General features: G+C 44.2%; 2 protein-coding genes across 12 annotated transcripts in view; one reads left to right on the forward strand and one right to left on the reverse strand.

Moving 5' to 3' along the window:
• Nucleotides 1–201: 201 nt before the first annotated feature.
• Nucleotides 202–6,802, forward strand: SRA1 (steroid receptor RNA activator 1). 2 transcript variants are annotated; one of them, XM_040974714.1, is made up of 5 exons: nucleotides 203–271; nucleotides 420–545; nucleotides 5,329–5,531; nucleotides 6,108–6,216; nucleotides 6,369–6,802. In XM_040974714.1, exons 1-5 carry the CDS (start codon nucleotides 247–249, stop codon nucleotides 6,575–6,577), a joined length of 672 nt encoding a protein of 223 aa, XP_040830648.1. In that variant the 5' UTR covers nucleotides 203–246; the 3' UTR covers nucleotides 6,578–6,802. The 2 variants fall into 2 exon arrangements, with proteins under 2 accessions (XP_040830719.1, XP_040830648.1); XM_040974785.1 differs by lacking the exon at nucleotides 6,108–6,216 and having other exon boundaries at nucleotides 202–271.
• Nucleotides 6,803–7,408: 606 nt separating this feature from the next.
• LOC121151269 (ankyrin repeat and KH domain-containing protein 1) overlaps nucleotides 7,409–20,960 on the reverse strand; it is a 108,066-nt gene continuing 94,514 nt past the window's right edge. For 4 of the 10 annotated variants that reach the window (XM_040973269.1, XM_040972741.1, XM_040973357.1 and 1 more), the window contains 7 exons: nucleotides 19,634–19,810; nucleotides 18,392–18,643; nucleotides 17,152–17,327; nucleotides 16,350–16,511; nucleotides 12,611–12,720; nucleotides 7,910–8,083; nucleotides 7,409–7,749 (listed from right to left, as the gene is read on the reverse strand). In XM_040973269.1, the coding sequence (XP_040829203.1) occupies nucleotides 7,746–7,749; nucleotides 7,910–8,083; nucleotides 12,611–12,720; nucleotides 16,350–16,511; nucleotides 17,152–17,327; nucleotides 18,392–18,643; nucleotides 19,634–19,810 (1,055 nt within the window). In that variant the 3' untranslated portion in view covers nucleotides 7,409–7,745. Of the gene's footprint in view, nucleotides 7,750–7,909; nucleotides 8,084–12,610; nucleotides 12,721–15,531; nucleotides 16,081–16,349; nucleotides 16,512–17,151; nucleotides 17,328–18,391; nucleotides 18,644–19,633; nucleotides 19,811–20,960 lie in introns of those variants that run through there. The other 6 variants (XM_040972682.1, XM_040972822.1, XM_040973184.1 and 3 more) reach the window with 6 other exon arrangements.

Raw genomic sequence — 20,960 nt, forward strand, 5'->3', positions numbered from 1 at the left:
GAGAGAACTGGGATTTGGCCCAGAGAGGACGAAGGCTCCTACACCGTCGGCCCCGCGTAGTGCTTTGTGACCGGGGTCCGCACGGCGCTGACTGACGCAGGGTCCCACAACGGCTCCCGGCGGTTGAGCAAACCGTCCAATCTGTACGGGTTCCGGCCGGTCGGGTCCTGGACGCGTCCCCGCAGGCTCTCGGGAGCAGCCGTCCCGGAAGTGACGCGTTGCCCCGTTGGCTGTGCGGAAGTGGAGATGGCGGAGCTGTACGTGAAGCCGGGTGAGCGCGAACGGAGGACTGGGGCGCCGTCTTTGCCCCGGCTCACTCTCGGGGCGGATACGCTGCGGGTGGCGGACCCACTGCCGCCCCTCCCCAGCCCCCGCATCTTCTCCCGGCCCGCGTCACACACGTCCTTTCTCCTCCGCAGGCAACAAGGAGCGCGGCTGGAACGACCCCCCGCAGTTCTCGTACGGATTGCAGACACAGACAGGCGGGCCCAAGCGAACGCCGCTCACCAAGAGGGTGGCAGCCCCGCAGGATGGATCCCCGAGAGGTGCGTGGGACCCTGTGCGCGGAGACGAGGCGGTGCTATGGACCAGCCTTTCCGAAGGGCGTTTCCGAGCATTCCGTAAAAAAACAGTTTGGAGGTTAGGGCGGGCAGGTGCTGTTCTGAGGCCACGTCGGCTGCTCAGGCCAGTGACACCTTGGTTTCAGGAGACTCCCTATACTTTCCTCCCTGGTGGTACAATCCAGACCAGTGGGCTTTAAGACCATTTTTATTCTCAAAATTGTTTTTCAACAATAGCCCTCCTCCTCGACTCTGAATAGCTGTAGTTGTTCCGAGTCTTGAGTGTGTAATAAGCATCTTCGATTTAACGTATTCATTCAGTGGGTATCCTTGAGCTCCCACTAAAGCGCCAGACACTGATGGAAGAACTGCGGTGTACAAGACGAAAGGTCTTTGCCACTGTGGAGCCTGCGTGCTATGCTGCTGATGGCCTGCTAGGTGAAACAGCAATTGAACAGGGTAAAGTGGAAGTCGCTGGGTAACTAAATTAGGGGCCTAAAGGGGCTGGCAGCCTGAAGTCATGACTGGAAGTCAGGCAGGCAAAGCTGAAGTGCAGGAACATTCCCAGCTGAAGAAACCACTAAAAGGAGTGTTGAGAGGAGAGCAAAGTTTGGGAAAAAGAAAGAAAATGCAGTGGTTAGGGTGTAGTTAGTTTTATAAACCAGAGTAAAAACTTCTCATTTTAATCTTTGCAAAGTAGGAAACCACAGCAGTGTGCAAGGACTGCCTTTTCCGTGAGTGGGCTGGGGCCAGGGTTTTGGGTTCTTCTTCCTTTTTTAAAGATTTATTTTGTTTTTATTCACTCCCCTAATGGCCAGAATGGCTGGAGCTGCACTGATCTGAAGCCAGGAGCCCAGAGCTTCTTCCGGGTCTCCTACCGAGGTTGCAGGGTCCCAAGCGGCTGGAGGGTCCTAAGCCTTTGGGCCATCCTCGACTGCCCCCCGCCCCAAACCCCAGGCCACATGGAAAGTGGGGCTGCCGGGATTACAACAGGCGCCCATATGGGATCCCAGCATGTGCAAGGCAAGGACTTTAGCCACTAGGCTACTGCACCAGGTTCTTTAAGCAAATGTCCCCCTGTTCATATCATTCCCTCTGAAAAGAATGATATGTGTGTGTGTTCAAAGACTTTTATTGGAAAGGTGGAGTTACAGAGAGGAGACAAAGATCTTCCCTCCATTAACTCATTTCACAAATGGCCAAAACAAAGCTGAGCAGATATGAAGATGGGAGTTTCTTCTGGTTCTCCTATGTAGGTGCAGGGGTCCAAGGACTTGGGTCTGCTGCTGCTTTCCCAGGCCATAAGCAGGGAGCTGTATCAGAAATGGGACAACCGGAACATGAATCTGCCCACATGTAGGATACCAGTAATGCAGGTGGAGGCCTAGCCTACTATACCACGGCACTGGCTCCAAGATGGGGTTTCTTAACTTCAGGACTGCTGATAGGTGCAACAATCACAATTCCTTGTTTTGGAGGCAGAGCTGTCCTGTGCACTCTAAGATACCTGACCTCTACCTAGTACATCCCAGTAGCGCTCACCTGGTTGTGATAGCTAGAAATGTCTTCCGTCATTTCTTCTGGGAGGAAGGAACCTCATGTGAGGGTTACTAACTGATTTAAGTCTTCTTTGAAGATTTATTTCATTTGAAAGGTCTACTCCTTCATGGCCACTCAGTGAAGACAGGAGCCTGGAACTCCATCCAGGTCTCCCCTCTAAGTGCCAGGGGCCCAGGCACTCTAGCCATCTTCTGCTTTCTCAGTAGGAAAAGTTGAAGGCGCAGTCGGGAGCATGATCTGAAGTAGAGCATCTGGGATTCATACCAGTGCCCATATGGGATGACAGCATTGCAGGCAACAGCTTAATTTACTGTACCACATTGCCAGTTCCTGATTTGCATCTTTAAGGTCTGCTCTGTGGAAAATGAGATTTTAGGGAGGAAATGTAAAGACAAATTTAAAGGCTACTTTGGTAACATAAGCAAATTAAAAAACAAAACTTTTGAGGCTAAGAGAAACAGAATTCTCATCTGCCAGTTTACTTCCCAAGTGCCCACAAATGGCTCGGGCTGGGCCTGGTTGAAGTTGGCAGCAAAGAACTCACTCCAGGTCTCCAGTGTGAGTGAGAAGACTGTTACTGGAGCCATCACCTCCCAGGGTCTGCAGTAGCAAGAAACTGAAATCAGGAGCTAGACCTAGGAATTAAGCCCTGGCACTCTGATATGGGAATATGCACATCTTAACCACTGGGCTGAACACTTGCTACTAGACCATTTTAAGAATTCAGTAGAGGAGGAGTCAGCAAGTAAGCAAAGGTTCAAGAACAAAATCATGAAGTCATGAGTTAACAGTGAGGAGGGCTGAAAGAGACAGGGGAACACTAGATGTGACAGACACAACAGTCACCAGTTATCCTTAACAAGAACAGTTTCTGGAATGGCGAGAAAATGCTGATGATCATGTAGACAGCTCATTCAATAAGTTCTGTGAATGGGGCAATGAGGTGAAAACAGGATGTGAAGGAAAGTTGTTTTTGCTAGTAGCATGTATGTGGACTCTGGGATGATTAGTGGAGGGAGTACTGATGATGGAAGAAAAGCCAAAGACAAGAATCAGGATGCAGAGTACAGCTGGACAGATGGCTTTTAACAGGAGCAGGAACTGTTCTTCTCTGGTAGGAGAAAGGAAAGTGACTACATGTGCAGGGGAATTAGAGTAGATAATGGGAAGATGGAGAGTTCCTGTGTGATGAATGCTTTCCCAGAGGAAACATGAGGCATTCTCAGTTACTCCGAAGAACAGAGAAAGGGGAAGGCGGAAAGTCCAGGGGATATGATGTTCTGAAGAGTTAAAAATGAGGTGCAGTGTGGTTTTTGTTTTTTAAGATTTACTTATTTTTACTGGAAAGGCAGATATACAGAGAGGAAGATCTTCCATCCAATGATCCACTGCTCAAGTAGCTGCAACAGCCAGAGCTAAGCTGAAGCCAGGAGCCAGGAGCTTCCTCTGGGTCTCCCACATGGGTGCAGGGCCCCAAGGCTTTGGGCTGTCCTTATTTGCCCTCGCAGGCCACAGGCAGGGAGCTGGATGGGAAGCAGGAGCTGCCCAGAATCAGAACCGGCACCCATATGGGATCCTGCACATGCAAGACGAAGATTTCAGCTGCTAGGCCACCGCGCCAGGCCTGAGTTGCAGTGTTTAATACATTTTGAGATCTGTAGCCATGAGCTTGGCATAAATATGTACATAGTTTTTTGTTCCAAAGTATGGGCAAGTTGGGTTTAACAAAAAAGCGGGACAGTGGGAAGAAGTGAAGAAGGCAGAATTTATAAGGGAATGTTATAACACCCCCAGACACTGGAATAGCTGGGCTAGAAGAGTAGGGAGGGGAGATGAGATTCAGAGGTGACAGTGGATTGTGAATAAGACAGAGGGGAATGAGAAACTGCAGTACGAGGAACAAATATGAGTACTGGAGGTAAGGTAGGTATTCAGGTCACTGAGAAGCCAAATGATTAGATGAATTAAAATATCATTCTTGATGTTAATGCCTAGAAGTAAATGCCTGACTCTCTTCCATTGGTTTTCATTGCTAAAATCAGACACCAAATAATTTTGACTCCTCTCTTCTTTACCTGCAATCCACCAAAGCTGCTATTTCCTAAATCAATCTTAGACCACTGCCCTCATCTAGTCTTACTCCTTGACAGCATCTTCTTGCTTGGATTACTAATATTCCAGCTGGTGTCCTGCCTCCATTTTTGACCTGTTCTCAGTTGTTCACAGAACACACATGTAAATAAGTCCATCTCCTCTCCACTTTTGGATCCTCTTACCCTTAGGTTCAAGACAAACTCCTGGAAGGCCTTGCAGCATCTAGATCCCTGCTTATAGCTCCAGTGTTACTGATTTCCAAACATACAGATCTCATTTCTGTCCCTAGAACAAGTGTCTCTCCCTGCTTCTTGGGAACTGCCCTTAACCTCTGCCTCGTATGTATTCCTTCAGTTGTTTCTTGCTGCATCTTTCTCATCCATCAGTTCGAAACTGAGTAAAATCAGCTAGTTTTGTGATTATGTTTTGCTGTATGCACACCTAGCAGCTATATCTGTATTCCTAAGTTACTGCAACCTTGTGAAACTCACAGTTTACTATAGCACCTCATTTAAGCAAGTTATTTGTAACAAGTTCAGAGAACTCAAGTTTTTATTTAAAGATTTATTTCACTTTTATTGGAAAGGCAGCTCTTGCAGAGGAGAGACAGAAAGATCCTCCATCTGGTGGTTCACTTCTCAAATTGCCACAATGACTTGAGCTAAGCTGATCTGAAGCCAGGAACCAGGGGCTCCCTTTGGGTCTCTCATATGGACACAGGGTTCCAAGGACTTGGGACATCCTCCACTGCTCTCCCAGGCCACAAGTAGGGGGCAGGATGGGAAGTGGATTAGGCAGGACATGAACCGGTGCCAAAAAGGGATCTTTGTGCATGGAAGGCAAGGATTTATCCACTGAGCCATTGTGCCAGGCCCACATAATCAGTTTATATTTCTTTTGTAGCATGTAACATAACTTAGAAACAGAAACTTTTCTCAGGAACCTGTTTGGTTTGCAATCTTTGGTGTGCAGCAGATGTCTGGGATATAGTAGGGACAGTAAGTGCACATTTGTGTGTAGGTGTGTTATGCTAGAGAGTAGCCCTTAGAAAGGATGAATTTCGAGTTGTGCTGCTTACCTATTTAGGCTGTATTGTTTGATCTTTACCTTCCAGTTCCCACATCAGAGATCCTTCCGGGGCACCCCCCAGTTGGACCACCACCTCTAAGTAAGGCTCCCGGGCCTCCACCTGGGGAGAGATGTTCCTCTTCCTGTGTGGAGTCTACAAGTTCCCCAGTCGTTGAGTCTGAGGCTCTGATGGAGGATGTTCTGGGTCCTTTGGAACAGGCATTGAAGGACTGTCACGGCCACACAAGGGTAAGCCTGGCATTCCGGGGTTGGGGAGAGCTCCCATCCATAGCTTGTGAGCAACGGCTTTTATTGACGTCTGCAGAACCTGATATGGTCTTTCCAGAAAAATAAACATAGTCTTTCAGAAGGGTTCACTAAAACCAATTAAAAGAAGATTGTGAAAATTTAGTTTCCATTACAGAACCATTGTCAGCTTGATTTTCTATACCTTCAGGCTATTCAGAGCAGAGTGATGACTTTGTGCTTGGGTAATTTCTATTAGTGTTTCCTAAGTTTTCTGGAGGCAAGAGATCTGAGGACACTCTTAGGAGACATAATGATAATTTCTTTTATCTCTTAGTCTCCTTATTTGTAACAATATGAGTTTTTGAGGATTTGAGAAATCCCTGAAATTTAAAAATCCTAGCCATATATGTATATGTTTTAGTAGGTTCTTAGTGAGGAAATCTAACCTTTGGATCAAGACCCAAAACTCTAAGGTTTAATTGCAAACTTCCTGGGCCAGCAAAAGCAGGCACCTTTCTGATGCCTTCCCCACTCCCTGTTGGGCTACCACATTGGGAGGGCACTTGTATCTCTCAGAAGCAGCTATGTGATGACATCAGCCGCCGCCTGGTGCTCCTGCGGGAACAGTGGGTTGGAGGGAAGCTGTCAGTTCCTGTAAAGAAGAGGATGGCTCTGCTGGTGCAAGGTATGGGTGGGCTTTCTGGCACAGCCTAAGTGTCTTGTCCTGCCATGGCTATTTGAGCTGGAACAGACGCTGACATTTTGACTAACTGGGATGGGAGGCAGGGGATCTGTCTCTTAACCCACGTAGCTTGCTCAATCCCTGTCTCCTCTTAGAGCTTTCAAGTCACCAGTGGGATGCAGCAGATGACATACACCGCTCACTCATGGTGGACCATGTGACAGAAGTCAGTCAGTGGATGGTGGGAGTTAAAAGATTAATTGCAGAAAAGAGGAGTCTATCTTCAGAGGAGGCCGCCAACGAAGGGAGATCTGAAGCCGCAGCTGAGAACGAGACCAGGCCAGGCTTTCAGCAGGTGCCATAATCCTGCTGGTTCCCTGGACTCACACCACATCACCTATGCCTTGATGTGGCAGGACTTTTCTCACTTGGTTCCTCACCACTAGGGACGCTGTCCTATTGGCCTGACCCACGTGTATGGGAAAAGGAACTAGGCAATAGGGCCGCCACTTGTGACCCCAAACATGCATTTCAATAAAAACATCTCGGTGGTGGGCCTCCGGTAGGACATGAGCCCTTCCTGTGCCAACTCTGGTCCTCATTGGTGTCCTCAAGTGCCTTGAGCCCTGTGTATCCTGCAGACCTGTTTTCCTTCCTTCTTTCATCACAAAGGGCTTAACTGAGCATGACCAGATTGCTGACAGCTTCTTTCCCCAAACATCCTTTGGTTAGGGGAACAGCTTCACCTTTGGGTTCACATCAACCTGAGAACAGACTTGGACTGCACAGTTTGCACTGTTATCACTGTTCAAGTATGCTGGTGGGACAGGGTAAGAAGCAATGGGGTTTTTGTAGAAGTTGAAGAGAAATACCAGGACTTGCTCCAATCAAATAAGGTGCTGTCTTATTTTGGACTCTAATATGGGTCCTATAGTTTCTCCTGAACCTTTGAAAAAAAGAAACCCAGGTTTTTGGTGGACATGATGCTATAAGAGCATATGTTTCCAGAATGGGAGATTGTTGCTTTGGAATGAATAGGGGAAGACTGAGAAGGTCCTGTTCCCAGAAGACTGCTTCCTGGAAAGGCAGGAAGAGCCCCTGACAAGAATAAGACATTTGCTGCTTCTGGTTTGGCAGTTCTTGTATAGCCTGTGATTGAACCTGGATATACCAGCATTGAGAACACTGGAGGCAATGCATTTCTCTGAATGTTTACTAAGCAGACAAAAGGTGACATACTCCACCCTCAGTCCCAGCCCGTAAGCATAGAGGGATGGGCTAGGAGGAGTACCTACAGACCAAGGATAAAATAGAGCTAGGGCTTGGCAAATAGCCCACTCTTATCCCTGGTCTAGCTGCCTCAGAACTAAGGAGGCCCGGAATCAATGTCAGTCCCTTCCACATCAGATGAGGCCAGCTGGCCTTTGGATACCCCAGAAAGAGGTGGTGACAGCAGCGGCTTGAGGGCTCCCTCTATAATTCCACACCAGGGTTCATCTGCATTGGATTAGATGTCCATTTCAAATTGTGCGTCATCTGGAGAGAGAAAAGGCAGGACCGGTTGCTGGTGTGAGGGCATGCAGGCCCAGTGTTAATGTAAAAATCCCTCTTGGAGTTGAATACCCATTTCACTTCATAAAGCTTCTGAACTCAAGGGCTGGGAGCATTCTGTCATGTTAGGCCCTTATTTCCTTACCGGGTATCTCTTCCTCTGTCTCCTTCTGCTCCTTCAGCTCCTCTAGTTTGGAGGGTGGGGCTGTTGGAGGAGTTGTGACCCCGGGAATCTGAGGGAGGCAGCAAGGGGGTGTCCGGGCAATGGGTGAGCTCTTGCACTCCAGCAGGAACTTTCGGTCGTAGATGATCCTGGTGCCTAATGAGGGGTAGGGGCTGAGGTTAGAGTCAGGAGATTGGGAGCTCACAGAACTGGGGCCCCAGATATAGTTTTTTTGGCAAATGGAAGTATGGTGTGTACCAGTGTTACCCTTTGTGTCAAAGGGCATCTGCTCTGCAATCCTAGGATTTTTCCCAAGAAACCTGCACAGAATTCACTAATAGGATCCTGGTCCTAGCCCAGATGTGGCTCAACAGCATAAAGCAAGTGGGACATTCCAGCTGATGCAGGTTTTAGGTTTGGGGGAGCTTCCGGTCTGTGCTCAAAGAAGAGCACCAAACTTGGAGCCTGGGGACTTAGGGATGCTCTGCTATCCCTCTGAATGTCCTTGTTTGGCAGTTCTACTGCTTCACTCTGCCAACTTGGTTCTCATCTTCCACAGTGAGGAGCTGGTTCCCTTGAAACATGGGAAACGTTCTTATCTGAGCCTCTCCTGATCCCTGTAAGGTTCAGCCCCCAGGAACTTGGCCCTCAGTGTCCCTGTCCTGTTCGCACCCCTCCCCTATGCTTCCATGTGGCAGCAACCCCTGCACCCAGAGTCCAGCAACTCTTGATTGCTTCGCCCCACCAAACCACCACCAGCCAGTGGTACAAACTTCAAGCCTTAGCCCCAGTTTCCTGACCAGATGCCAGGGGGCGATGTTGGGAGGCTCAGAGCTTGCAGTGGATGTCCCAAACCCAAGCCAGAGAGGGATCACAGCCCGGTTATTAGGAAGCTGGGATCAAAGCACTGTCACATCTCTTGACGTTTATGAAAACTAGGTCTCTGTTTCAAATCTCCTCCCCTAACACTACAGCCTGCGGAGGGTACTGCGGTGTCAAGGCAAAAGCACACAACTTCCCACCCCCGCCCTGAGACGGCTCTCATGCGCTGGTCCACAGCTGGTGGACCCTGGCCCGCTGACCTCCCGGGGTAGTGGCATATAGCGTGCCCTCCGGCGTGGTGCTGTAGCAGTTGAGCAGCCCGTCCCTGTCCCCGGGAATCGGGCAGCTTGTTGATGTAGACATAGCGAGAAGGCTCAGGAAGGTGACCAGCTGGTGCTGTGGGCACGGGAGAAAGCCACGAGGAGCACAGCACAAAGTCTGAGGTGGCCTTAGTTAACCAACTGTGGCCTCAGGCAACAACACCAGGACTACGTCAAGCCCAGGGCGGAGCAGCCATGTCACTCAACCTCGTCCCTGCCCCCAGGGAGGGAGCAAGCCCTGGCTCTGCCCAAGCTGTTAAAGGACACCCGCCTCAGTCCCTATTGGCCCATCACTGGCTAGGCCCACTACAGGTGTTACATGACCTGGTGGGCTGTGACTGTTACAGGTGACCACTGGGAATTGGGGGGCAGGTGAAACAGCATATGGGGTAAAGCACAATTTGCCATATTTTACCATGAAGAAAAGCCCCCAACAGAGGTTAGTGGCTCAGAGTCACATGTCTTGGAGGAGGGGAACCTGGGATTCAAACCTGAATTTATCTACAGAGTCTCTCAGCACAGCTGCCCCCATAAATACAGACAATTATGGTACAAAGTGAAAAGGGTGCTGGCTCCAAAAGGCAGCGAAAGCTGGATTTATTAAAGAATAAGTAAGGGCAGAATCTGCGGGGAGGCGACATCTGAGACATCAACAGTGGGGAGGCCTGTCCTTCCACCTTGCGGCCATAGCTAAGGAAAGGTGGGAAATAGGTGAAAAGGGGTTGGCCTCTAGGTAAGAATACTGGTCACTCTGGCTATGGAGGGTAAGATATTTTGATATGGATATAGTGATGTGGCAGGCAAGACAGAAATGACAAGACAGTTAAGACTAGTATCTATGTACAGTTAAAAAAAAATTCCAGCTTCATTCACTGGTCGTATTTGGCTTCCTCAAAATGAGTACTGTCTCCAACCTCCAAAACTAAGTGCAGAGCATTGGACTGAACTCATTTATGAAAAGTAGCTCCAAAAGGAAAAAAATAATAAAAGTAGCTCTGGCTTCATCATATTCTTTCAGTTCTTTTTTCCCCCCTAAATTTAAGCTGCAATATCCTCATTTAAAAAAAAAAAAAAAAGCGGGCCCGGCGCGGTGGCGCAAGTGGTTAAGGTCCTCGCCTTGCACGCCCGGGATCCCATATGGGCGCCGGTTCTATCCCAGCAGCCCTGCTTCCCTTCCAGCTCCCTGCCTGTGGCCCGGGAAAGCAGTCGAGGACGGCCCGAAGCCTTGGGACCCTGCACCCGAGTGGGAGACCCGGAAGAGGCTCCTGGCTTCGGATCGGCATAGTATCGACCCGTTGCGCTCACTTAGGGAGTGAATCATCGGACGGAAGATCTTCCTCTCTGTCTCTCCTCTCTGTATATCCGCCTTTCCAATAAAAAATAATAAAAATAAATCTTTAAAAAAAAAAAAAGCATTATTGTAAGAATCAGTTTCTCAAACTTTAACGTCAGATTCCCATAGGCAGGGGTTCAAGAGCTGGCTGTGCCATTTCTGATCTGGTTCCCTGTTAATGTGCCAAGGAAAGCAGTGGATGGTGACCCAATTATTTGGATTCCTGCAATCAAGTGGGAGGCCTGAAAAAAAATCTCTGAGCTCCTGGATTTGGCCCGGCACTCAGCTGTTGCAGTCATTTGGAAGATCTTCCTCTCTCAGTAACCCTGCCTTTCAAATAAATAAAAAGGAATCTTTTAAAAAATGAGCACTCTGATATAGATTAAGTTTGACCAAAAATTCTACACTTTTTAAATCTCAGATTCTGTAGTGTTGCAGATCCTCAGAAGCACACACCAAGCAGCAAGCATATGTGATTCCAAATAAGGTTTTGGAGCCTCTTGCACCTAAATGAAGTGTCCTTTTATTTTTTATTTGAAATGCAGAGTTACAGAAAGACACACAAACACACACACCTTTCATCTGGTGATTCAATCCCCAAATGGCCACAAGGATTGGAGTTGACCTGATATGAAGCCAGGAGCTTCTTCTGGGCCTCCCATATGGGTACAGGGGCCCAAGGACTTGAGCCAACCTGTGATGCTTTCCTATGCGAAAAGCAGGGAGCTGGACCTGAAGTGCAGCAGCTAGGATTGGAACCAGCATCCACTATGAGATGGTGTCACAAGTGGAGGCTTAGCCCACTACTCTACAGTGCCAGCCTCATAAGGTGTCTTGATAATACAGGAAGGTCAAGCCTGAAAGACTGGAGAGCCATCTACTGTAACTCAGCTTTTAAGCAAGGTGGGAGAGTAAGTCTTGCTGGAGGGTGAGAGCAAAGAAGGATGGGGTAAAGGATAGTGAGACCAAAGGTGGAGAGTCCAGCCTAGTGAAACCAGGTGGGAGAAAGAACTGTGGGAACAGAGAAGAATAAGGTCGCTAATTAAGGGTGAGGTGAGGTGAAGGGTGCCAGAGTCCTAGCAGCTGGTATACTATTTATTTTTATTTTTATTTATTTTTGCTGGTATACCATTTAATAAATAAGAAAATAAGAAAGAAGGGGAAAATAAGAGGGGCATATCTAAAAGTGGGGAATGAGTATTGGTGTAATGTCCAGGGTGACAGGAAGGAAGTAGAGCTACTGGTATGAAGTTCAGAGGGAAACTTTGGGCTAGTGCTCCAGATTTGAGCAGTGTGAAGTCCCAGAATGCCGGATGAGATTACCAGGGCACACTGACATTTGTCCAAGGGTCTGTGAAGAAAGGACTTATCAAGAGAATAACAGCCAGACCTAGGACTAGGAGAGAAGTGCCAACGATTTTCAAGAAGGATCAATGTTGGAATGAGATTTCCCTTTTACTAATCTCTACTACAAATAACAGCAGTTACTACAATAAAAACTAATGCCTACAGCTGACTTTTCTTGAGAAATTATGTGTAGGTCAGGAATGAGAAACTACAGAATAATTAGTTGGCTTTAGAGAGAAAGGTTTATCCATGAAAGCAGGATGAAGGACTAAGAATTTAAACGAGAGGGGGCAACACTAATTATCCAAAAAACCCAGACTTATAGCCAGGCCCTACTTTTTTCAGAGCTGTGATTAATCCTGTAAGGAAATATAGGTCTTTGCTATCAGAACAGCTGCTTTTCAGTTCACATTTGATACCATTAAAACAACACAGGAGGTGGCAGGTAATTACAAAAAAGAGACAACCAGTGAAGTGAGAAAGAAAATGGGCCATTATCAGAACTTCTCACCCCAGGGCAGGGTCCACTGGGAAGAAAGTCAAACCAGGCGCACTTTCTGGTAGCAATGCATCTTGCTAGTTAGAACAGCATGTTCAGGAGTAGTTCCTCCAGGTTTATTTGCTTTTTCCTGGGTTTACAATCGAGTCCAAAGGTCTTCAACAGTGAGACAGAACTACCTATACTAAGTACTCTTCTGTTTGGCTTCAAACCATAAAATGGTTATAATATTTACCCTTCTACAAGCTAGCTCAAAACTGAGAATGCTCCCTTTGTGCACTATTCATGAGGTTGGGAGAAAGATTTGGCCAGAACCTACACAACAGATGGGAACCAGAGTTCCAAGTCCTGAGATTTCTTACCTCTGGTTAGGAGAAGCCACCACTGGCTGTCCAACTCTCTTCTTCGGTCTCGTTAGCTGAGGTGACGAAATTTCCCCTTTGAGAGCAGGGACTGAAGGAAGCAGACTGGCCTATAAAAGGGCAAGTCAGCACACTGTAGCCACAACAGGTTTAAAGGGTCTTAAAACATCAATAATTCTGTCATTGATGGATTTGTATTATATTGAACAGCACTGGAAGTAACGGTCCAGAAACCTTGATGTAATAGTTTTGTTCTGGAAAGAACTATAACTCATGAGGTTTATTGTGCCTTAGCAGGATGTTTCTTAATGAACTGAGCAGGGCTCCCTGTGGATTGTGAAAGGTTTTCTGCCTTCACTAAAGTCTCAGTCAGTACTCTCCCCTTTGGATTCCATGTGAGAAATAAGGGCTCTCAACCTCTGCTCTGCAAAAACATTCTCATGGTTACCAGTATTTCTAACTTTGGTATTCTTGTTCATGAGAAGAAAACCTATGTTAGAACTAAAAGACTCCATTTTGAGTTAGGTTCATTTTCATTTTTCAGATAGAGTGCAGGACACAGACATGAGATTATTTGTCTAGGTAAGATCATGCAGGTGCCAGTTTTAGACATGAAAGCAGATGGAGGCTTCTGACTCTTGCACCCATGCTACCTCCCTCATATCCCTTGTGTACCTTGAAAATAACCAAATTCTTACCTGAGCTAGGTTTTATCCAACATTCAGTTTGGTAAAATAGCAATAACAGTAATGCCAGGAGAGTCAGGCAGAGGAAGAAGAGATTATACCAGGAGAAATGGGATTGGGAGGAGGCTACTGAGATCCAAATATAGAGAAAGAAGGCAGTGCTGGTAAGAGGAAAGAGTAATATATCCTAAAGAACCACCTCCAATTGCACAACTGTTTCTTGCTAATTCCCTTGGGTTTCTCATAATTGCCTTTTTCTTTATGTGGTCTAGTTCCTGACCCGAGGTAAAATTTATCTCAAGGTACAGAGACATACAGGCTCCTCCAGACAATTCAAATATATTAAACATTTCAGACAAAACATACAAGTAACTGAATTCATTCATTTCATTTTATCCCTCATTATTATATATTTCACTAAGAGTAGTTCTATTTATTTTGCTAATTTTAGGTGAATTTTTAAATTGTCATTAACAGTAAGTGGAAACAGCAAGATTATGTCCCTGATTCCAGGGGTCTTCTGTCCCCTCCCCATCACCAAATCAAGGTCAGAGGACCGCTTGAGACAGCCTGATAAGGCTATCAACTGCAGCAAAGGAACAGCTTTAACAGCAGTGATACCTTCTTTTAAATCTAATAAAAATAGGAAGTAAGAATTGAACTTCAGGAAGCTGTCTCATACATTAAGCTGATAATGGAAGGCCAAAAATCAGATTATGTCTAACAAGAAACAAGCACAGTGGGTCTAATCTGTCTTTAGGCTCCAGAGAGAAGAATTAAGAATTCCTGTTGGTATGACAGTTCAAAAGTGCTATCTGTACAGTTCTTCCTATAGGTACTACCCTTTTTCTGTATATTCTCCTTTGCTTTTTAATCAACTCCAAATATTTTCTTGTTCATGAACGAACTGATGAATGTACTTCTCAGTGGGTTAATTTTCTTTTCTATTGCATCAGATTCTTGGCATAGCCTATGATTTGGCCACCACAACCATTTCAGTGTTCCTGTGTTTAGTTTGCTGAACATATTGTCTCCACAAAACTGGAGCCATGGAACTATGCCCAGAATTAGTCACACAGTTGTAAACATTCAGCTGATTCAATAATACAGCAGACCAACAAAAGTCATCCCCCCTTTATGTCCTTCAAATAAAATACCTATAAGCAAATAAATATTTCAGATAAATGAAACTCAGGAAACACAAAAACAAACTGGAATTTGATGATCTGGGTGGCCCCCAAGTTTGTTCAGTGTCTACTGATTGAATCCACCTGTTCTGATTGACATACTTATGATTCACAGATAGTGAAAACTATCAGTGACCTAACTGATATATTAAGATATAATTCCAAAAAACCAAGATAGCAAAAATAAATAAACAGATAGATACACAGATAAAACAGACATAATTCAAGGGCCTGCATTGAGGTGTGGTAGGCTAAGCCTCTCACTGCAGTGTTGGCATCCCAATGAGTACTAAATCGTATCTCCAGCTCCTCACTTACAGCCTGGGAAAACAGAGGAGAATGGCCCAAGTCCTTTGGCCCCTGCACCTACATGGCAGACCTAGATGAGGCTCCTGGCTTCAGACTGGCTAAGCTCTGCCGTTGCAGCCATTTGGGGAGTGAACCAGCAGATGGACAATCTCTCTCGGTCTCTACTTCTCTATATAATTGTGCCTTCAAAAAAAATTTTTTTTTAAAAAAAAGACAAAATGCCAAGGCTTGCAACTATCTAACATGTAACACGATATTGAAGGGAATGAGGACTGTTTAACACAGAACAGAAAACTAGTTTTAAAAGTGCAACCCAGGATCCCATATGGGCACCAGTTCTAACCCTGGCAGCCCTGGTTCCCATCCAGCACCCTGCTTGTGGCCTGGGAAAGCAGCTGAGGATGGCCCGAACCCTTGGGACCCTGTGCCTGCGTGGGACACTCAGAGGAGGCTCCTGGTTCCTGGCTTCAGATTGGCTCAGCTCCAGCTGTTGTGGCAACTTGTGGAGTGAATCAACAGACGGAAGATCTTCCTACCTCACCTCCTCTCTTTATATCTGCCTTTCCAATAAAAATAAATATTAAAAAAGAAGTGCTTTTTCAAAGCAGTTCTAAGAATGGACTGTAAAAGTGTAAAATGTAAGAAACCTGTTGCAAATACAGTTTTAATAATCTGGTTGTGTATGAATGTGGATTGGGTAGTTATCTTCATGACCACTGAAAGGATCACACCCCACTTCTAAACACTGTTCATCTTTTTATTGAAGATTCTGGTCAGTATTTCACATTGATACAGGCTACATTAGATAGAGCCACTCTAAGACAATAAATTTACTCAACGTTTTCCTTTTAAGTATGTAAACAATTATACATGTATTTACCACCCTAAAAGGCTGAAACATGTAATCATCTAATTCTTCTTCTGCATACAAGTGCACACAGTATGTTTAGTCAAAAGCACTAAATTCATCTGATCTTAAGTTGAAAATGGCTAAACTGAAAAAAAAAAAAGAAAGAAAAAAGAAAATGGCTAAACTAACCACAGAACATAATCAGGTGGATAGGAAATCAGTCTGTTCTTATACAATGGGCAGTAATGTTTCATCGCTAAAGCCTCAAGGAAAAATATCTTAATTAGGCACATTAAGAAAAAAAAATCCCCAGAGTTCTTCCAAGGTCATAGGATTTCTCAAACAATGCTAAAGAGTAAAGACCTTTATTCTTATAACTTAGTTGACATATTTGAGATGCATGTTTCCAACATGAGGTGCCCATGTGCCAGGCCAAATCTGAAAAGGGGGAGGAAAAATTGGAATTTCTAATTAGGATTCTTTAGACATTTACAAAATGAATAAATATATGCAACGGCAATTCACTGTTTCTGCCTGGAAAGAATACAAACATATGAAATAAATGCTTGGTAGCATCATTGTGAGATTGAAAAAAACTTTATATCAAGGAGTTCAGTCATGACTTTAAACATTTTGAATTGAATAATTAAAAGAATTATATGATAAATTTGAAAAAAAAAGTAATAAGAGCGTTAAATCTGTTTTACCTGTTGGGCATCAGTGCAATCAGCTGAATTTTGGATAACTTTTATCATAGGATTCCAAGCAGGATCTGGGTTGTGAAGCCCATTAAACAGTGGGCCTCCTGGAACATCAGCAAGCTGATGAGAAGGTATTATAGCGCCTCCATACATGGAAATTGGCAAACCCTAAAACAGCAGAAAAAGATTTTAACTTTGAAGTAACTTTAAATAATGATTTCTATAACAGATTCTTTAACCTTCCCTTAATTCAGAGAACTCAAAAGAATCCTAAAGTATAGCATGGAACAGTGACGAGAGACCCCAGTTGTTTATATGCATTTCCAACACTTAAACAAGAAGAGAAAGGGAAAAAACGTAAAACTGCAACTAAATCCAGTATTAAATTATGTAATACCCCCAACTTTCCCACATTTTAATTTCACTAATAAGTTTTTCTAAGAGCAAAAGGGGACAGCTTGCAGCCATAGTCTGGCGTTACAGCAGCCAAGAAGCTATCAAAAAAGACAAGAAAATATTGGACAGGACACAACAAGCTTTTCAGGGAGGCAGAGGCTTTCTTCAAAGTTGTGGCAACAGAATACAAAGCAGTAAAACTTAAGTCCCTCAAATATATTAAAAGGATAAAAACTTCTATAGGATAATGTGTGAACAAACTAATATGAACCATGCTATCTCCTTGAAAGTGAGCAAAATATTTGGTAGTAATGGAAAAGGGAATATTATTTCAATATGAACTGTTCCTTAACATGTAACTACAAAGACCAGCAAAGTGTCAAATGAATTACAATAAATCTTGTCAACTCACTTTGGAAAAATCCACAAAACCACCTGGCATTGGTTGATGAAAAATATTAGAGGGGGCTACCATTCCAGATTCATCTCTCTCCAATGGTTGATGCTGAGAGAATGTGCTTGGGTCTGATAGTTGTTGATGCATTGGATGGTTTCCTATCATAGACTGCGACCAACCTGATAAGCCTTCTGGAAAAAAATAATTGAAAACAGGCCTTAATATTTGGACAAAACAATAAAATATTACTTTATTCTTTTTCTAACCAAATTTTATAAAAACAAATCTTCTAGAGAAAACAGCACAAAAGCCACAGTTTTGCTAGAGAAAAAAAAAGTCTAATGAGTTAGCAAGCTTATTAAGAGGAAAAAGTAGCTTGTTTGCATCATTTATTTCTTTTTTTAAAAATATTTAATTATTTTTATTGCAAAGTTAGATATACATAGAGAGGAGGAGAGACAGAGAGAAATATATTCTGTCCGATGATTCACTCCCTAAGTGACCACAATGGCTGGTGCTGCACAGGTCCAAAGCCAGGACACATGAGCCAGGAGCCAGAAGCTCTTCCGGGTCTCCCACGAGAGTACAGGGTCCCAAGGCATTGGGCTGTCCTTGACTGCTTTCCCAGGCCACAAGCAGAGAGCTGGATGGGAAGTGGGGCTGCTGGGATGAGAACCAGCACTCAAGGCCTGGCATGATAGCATGTCCTCGCCTTGAACGTGCCAGGATCCCATATGGGCACTGGTTCTAATCCCGGCAGCTCCACTTCCCATCCAGCTCCCTGCTTGTGGCCTGGGAAAGCAGTCGAAGACAGCCCAAGGCCTAGGGACCCTGCACCCGCATGGGAGCCATAGAAGAGGCCTCTGAAGTCTGTTTGGCTCAGGTCCAGCTGTTGCGGCCGCTTGGGGAGTGAATCATCGACAGCAGATCTTCCTCTGTCTCTCCTCCTTTCTGTATATCTGCCTTTCCAATTAAAAAAAGAAAAGAAAAAAGAACCAGCACCCATATGGGATCCTGGCAGATGCAAGGGGAGAACTTTAGTTACTAGGCCATGGCTCTGTGCCCACATCATTTATTTCTAATTAACTCTAGACTCTGAAATTGGACCTAACTCTCAAAGATACAGCCATTCTTTCATGACTGACTGCTAACCACAGAACTGAGTTTTGTTTTTGTTTTTAAAAGAAAGTTTTAACAGCAAACTCTTGCAACTTACTTGAGATATCCCTTCAGAGAGGGGATAAGGTAACTGTACCTGACATGGCGTTAACACCAAACGACCAGATTCCACTGTGTCCAACTGGAGCTACAAAACTGGTCCCCACAGGAGCTTGTGTCACAGAACCTCCTTGCCGAATCCGTGCCAGTCGCTCAGTTCCAATGGGAGGCGGTATCTTCCGATCCTGACTTGCACTGCCTGCTTTTGCTTGGCCCAAAGGTGGTGGAGCAGAAGTGGCTGAAAGAGGTGAAGATGATCCCGAAGAAACAGATGGAATAGGAGAGTCACCTGGTGGCAAAATATTTCTCTATTGTTTTATTACATATAAAAACTAAGAGTGTGAGAAACCTTGTTGTAAAGCTCTACTCCATAATAATAATTCTGTAAAGAAAAATTTCATTTGATATAATCATTCAAATGAAGATATGTAATTTCTACAATCATTATTTTATACTGTTTCTGTTATAATGTATAGAAACAATTATCTCCCATTTTTTCCCCCCACGTAAACTGAATAAAGCTAGAAAGGAAGAAAGCCACATTTACTCTCACTCTAGTTCTAAATAATTTTCTCAAAACAATGTATCATCATATTTAAAATTAACAATGTGGGAATGTTTACACTATATCTAGAATGAATTAAAAAAACATCTGGTGGCTCTCTATGCTTGTTAGTTCTCTTTTTCCTTTATATAAACCTTTTTTGCTCTAAGGAAGAACGGGTAACCATGAGTAAAGCATCCACAGCTTTGCTTCTTAAAGTTCCTCTCTGGTAATTTGGGGGGTGTTCCTTGTTAAAGAGCCACACTACTGACTACCTTATGATACTCATTTTAAAGAAATGAAATTCTGTTCAATTCCAAATACTTCATTTGTTCTAAATATTAAAATAACTCAGAACAAAGGAATATTTCTACTTCTAATATCGTTTCATAAAAGGCAAAAATAAGCAATTACTTCAAACAGTAATTCATATAAATCCAGCTTTTTTCCTGATTTCAGAAATTCTCTCTCAACACTGCTCGCAAAGGGTCCTTTTGTAAAACTATCTAGATTACCTCTTTAGGTCCAAGTCCAAATGTACGCATTTCTAGCTTGGAAGACCAGCTTGACTCTTTCTCAAGTTTTCTATCCTAAAAATGACTAATGCTATGATACAAACCTTGGGGGAGGGGGGTTCTGCAAATCATTTAGCTTGCTAAAATACAGTATTCCCTGAAACAAACATTTAATAACTTATTCAAGATTCTTTGGGATGAGTTCCTCCAGGATTCCTACATGAGTTTGAGGCGCTTGTCCAAGGATGGGGAGAAAAATGTTGTCTGTTGAAACTAGGAGTCCCAACAGGAGGTGGCGCTGGTAGGAAAACCCTTGTTCCTGGTATACCGGAGAAACTTGTCAGAGGAGCAGAAGAGGAAGATGGGGAGCTGCCTGATGGGTCAATAGATGGTAACCCTGAAACAAAACAGGTCCAAGACATCCCATTAACCAAGGAATTAAAACAAAGTCATTGCTTTATTTAATTTTCTTATAAAGAGAAGAAAACATTTGGTGTCTTTTTGGAAATCACAACAAAAAGAATGGGTGGTTAAATCTATTTTTTAAAATTTTGCTTACAATGCACAATACCAACAAACACTACTAAATATAGAAAAGCAAGCTAAATAGTTAAAAATGGAAGTCACCTGCAGTAATGCTCTAGCTAAATTTTGAAGCTTTTCACTCAAACAGCCATGATGTGAGAGCATGCTATGACGAAATGGTACCCATCACAAATTTGTGTTCACTTTTGTGGAAAATCTCTAAATATAACTTTTTATCACACAACTATAGACACTTCTGAAAGAAGGTATTATTGTTTCTTACAATGACTGCTTCCTCACAGAGGAGAAAAACACTAAGATTAATTTTCACAATTTCTAGTGCAAAAACAAAATGTAAATAGTTGAAAACTATATCAAAGTCTCTACCACGATTCCACTGTGTTCTCTGGAGAAAGTATTCTACAAAGGAAACAAGCTTCTTGAAAGATATTATAAGGTACTCATTTCAGGAAAATATAGTTAATATCAATACAAATTTATCAAATCTTTTCAAGCAGGTCTTATTTTCAAATAGTTTGATTTCCTCATGATTAAAACAAATAGTTTGCCTGAGCTATAGGCAGTTGCCTAGGTTGCCTTATACCTAAGCAAGTTTTATACTGCTGGGAGAAAGCAGCCAGTAACTGACGGGCACTCTGGGCTTGGTTAATGCCAAATTTATGTTAACTATACCAGTATGCCAACATAGTTGCTTATTCCTTTTTTTTTTAAGATTTATTTTTATTGGGAAGTCAGATATACAGAGAGGAGGAGATACAGAAAGATCTTCCATCTGATGATTCACTCCCCAAGTGGCTGTAATAGCCTGAGCTGAGCCAATCTGAAGCCACATCTGAAGAGGAGCGAGGATCCTCTTCTTGGTCTCCCATGTAGGTGCAGGGTGCCAAGACTTTAGGCCATCCTTTACTGCTTTCCCAGGCCACCAGGTCAGAGCTGGATAGGAAGTAGAGCAGCCAGGACACGAGCCAGTGCCCATATGGGATCCTGGTGCTTGCAAGGTA

This window comes from Ochotona curzoniae, unplaced genomic scaffold (genome assembly GCF_017591425.1).
Source record: "Ochotona curzoniae isolate NIBS_2020 unplaced genomic scaffold, NIBS_Ocur_1.0 contig_1, whole genome shotgun sequence".
NCBI lineage: Eukaryota > Metazoa > Chordata > Mammalia > Lagomorpha > Ochotonidae > Ochotona > Ochotona curzoniae.

Excerpts from the sequence above, each read along its gene's own strand:
- SRA1 (XM_040974714.1), top strand. The coding sequence starts at position 247 with ATGGCGGAGCTGTACGTGAAGCCGG. Across the intron at positions 272-419 it reads GGAGCTGTACGTGAAGCCGG|GCAACAAGGAGCGCGGCTGG; the intron begins GTGAGCGCGAAC and ends TCTCCTCCGCAG. Across the intron at positions 5,532-6,107 it reads ACTGTCACGGCCACACAAGG|AAGCAGCTATGTGATGACAT; the intron begins GTAAGCCTGGCA and ends TGTATCTCTCAG.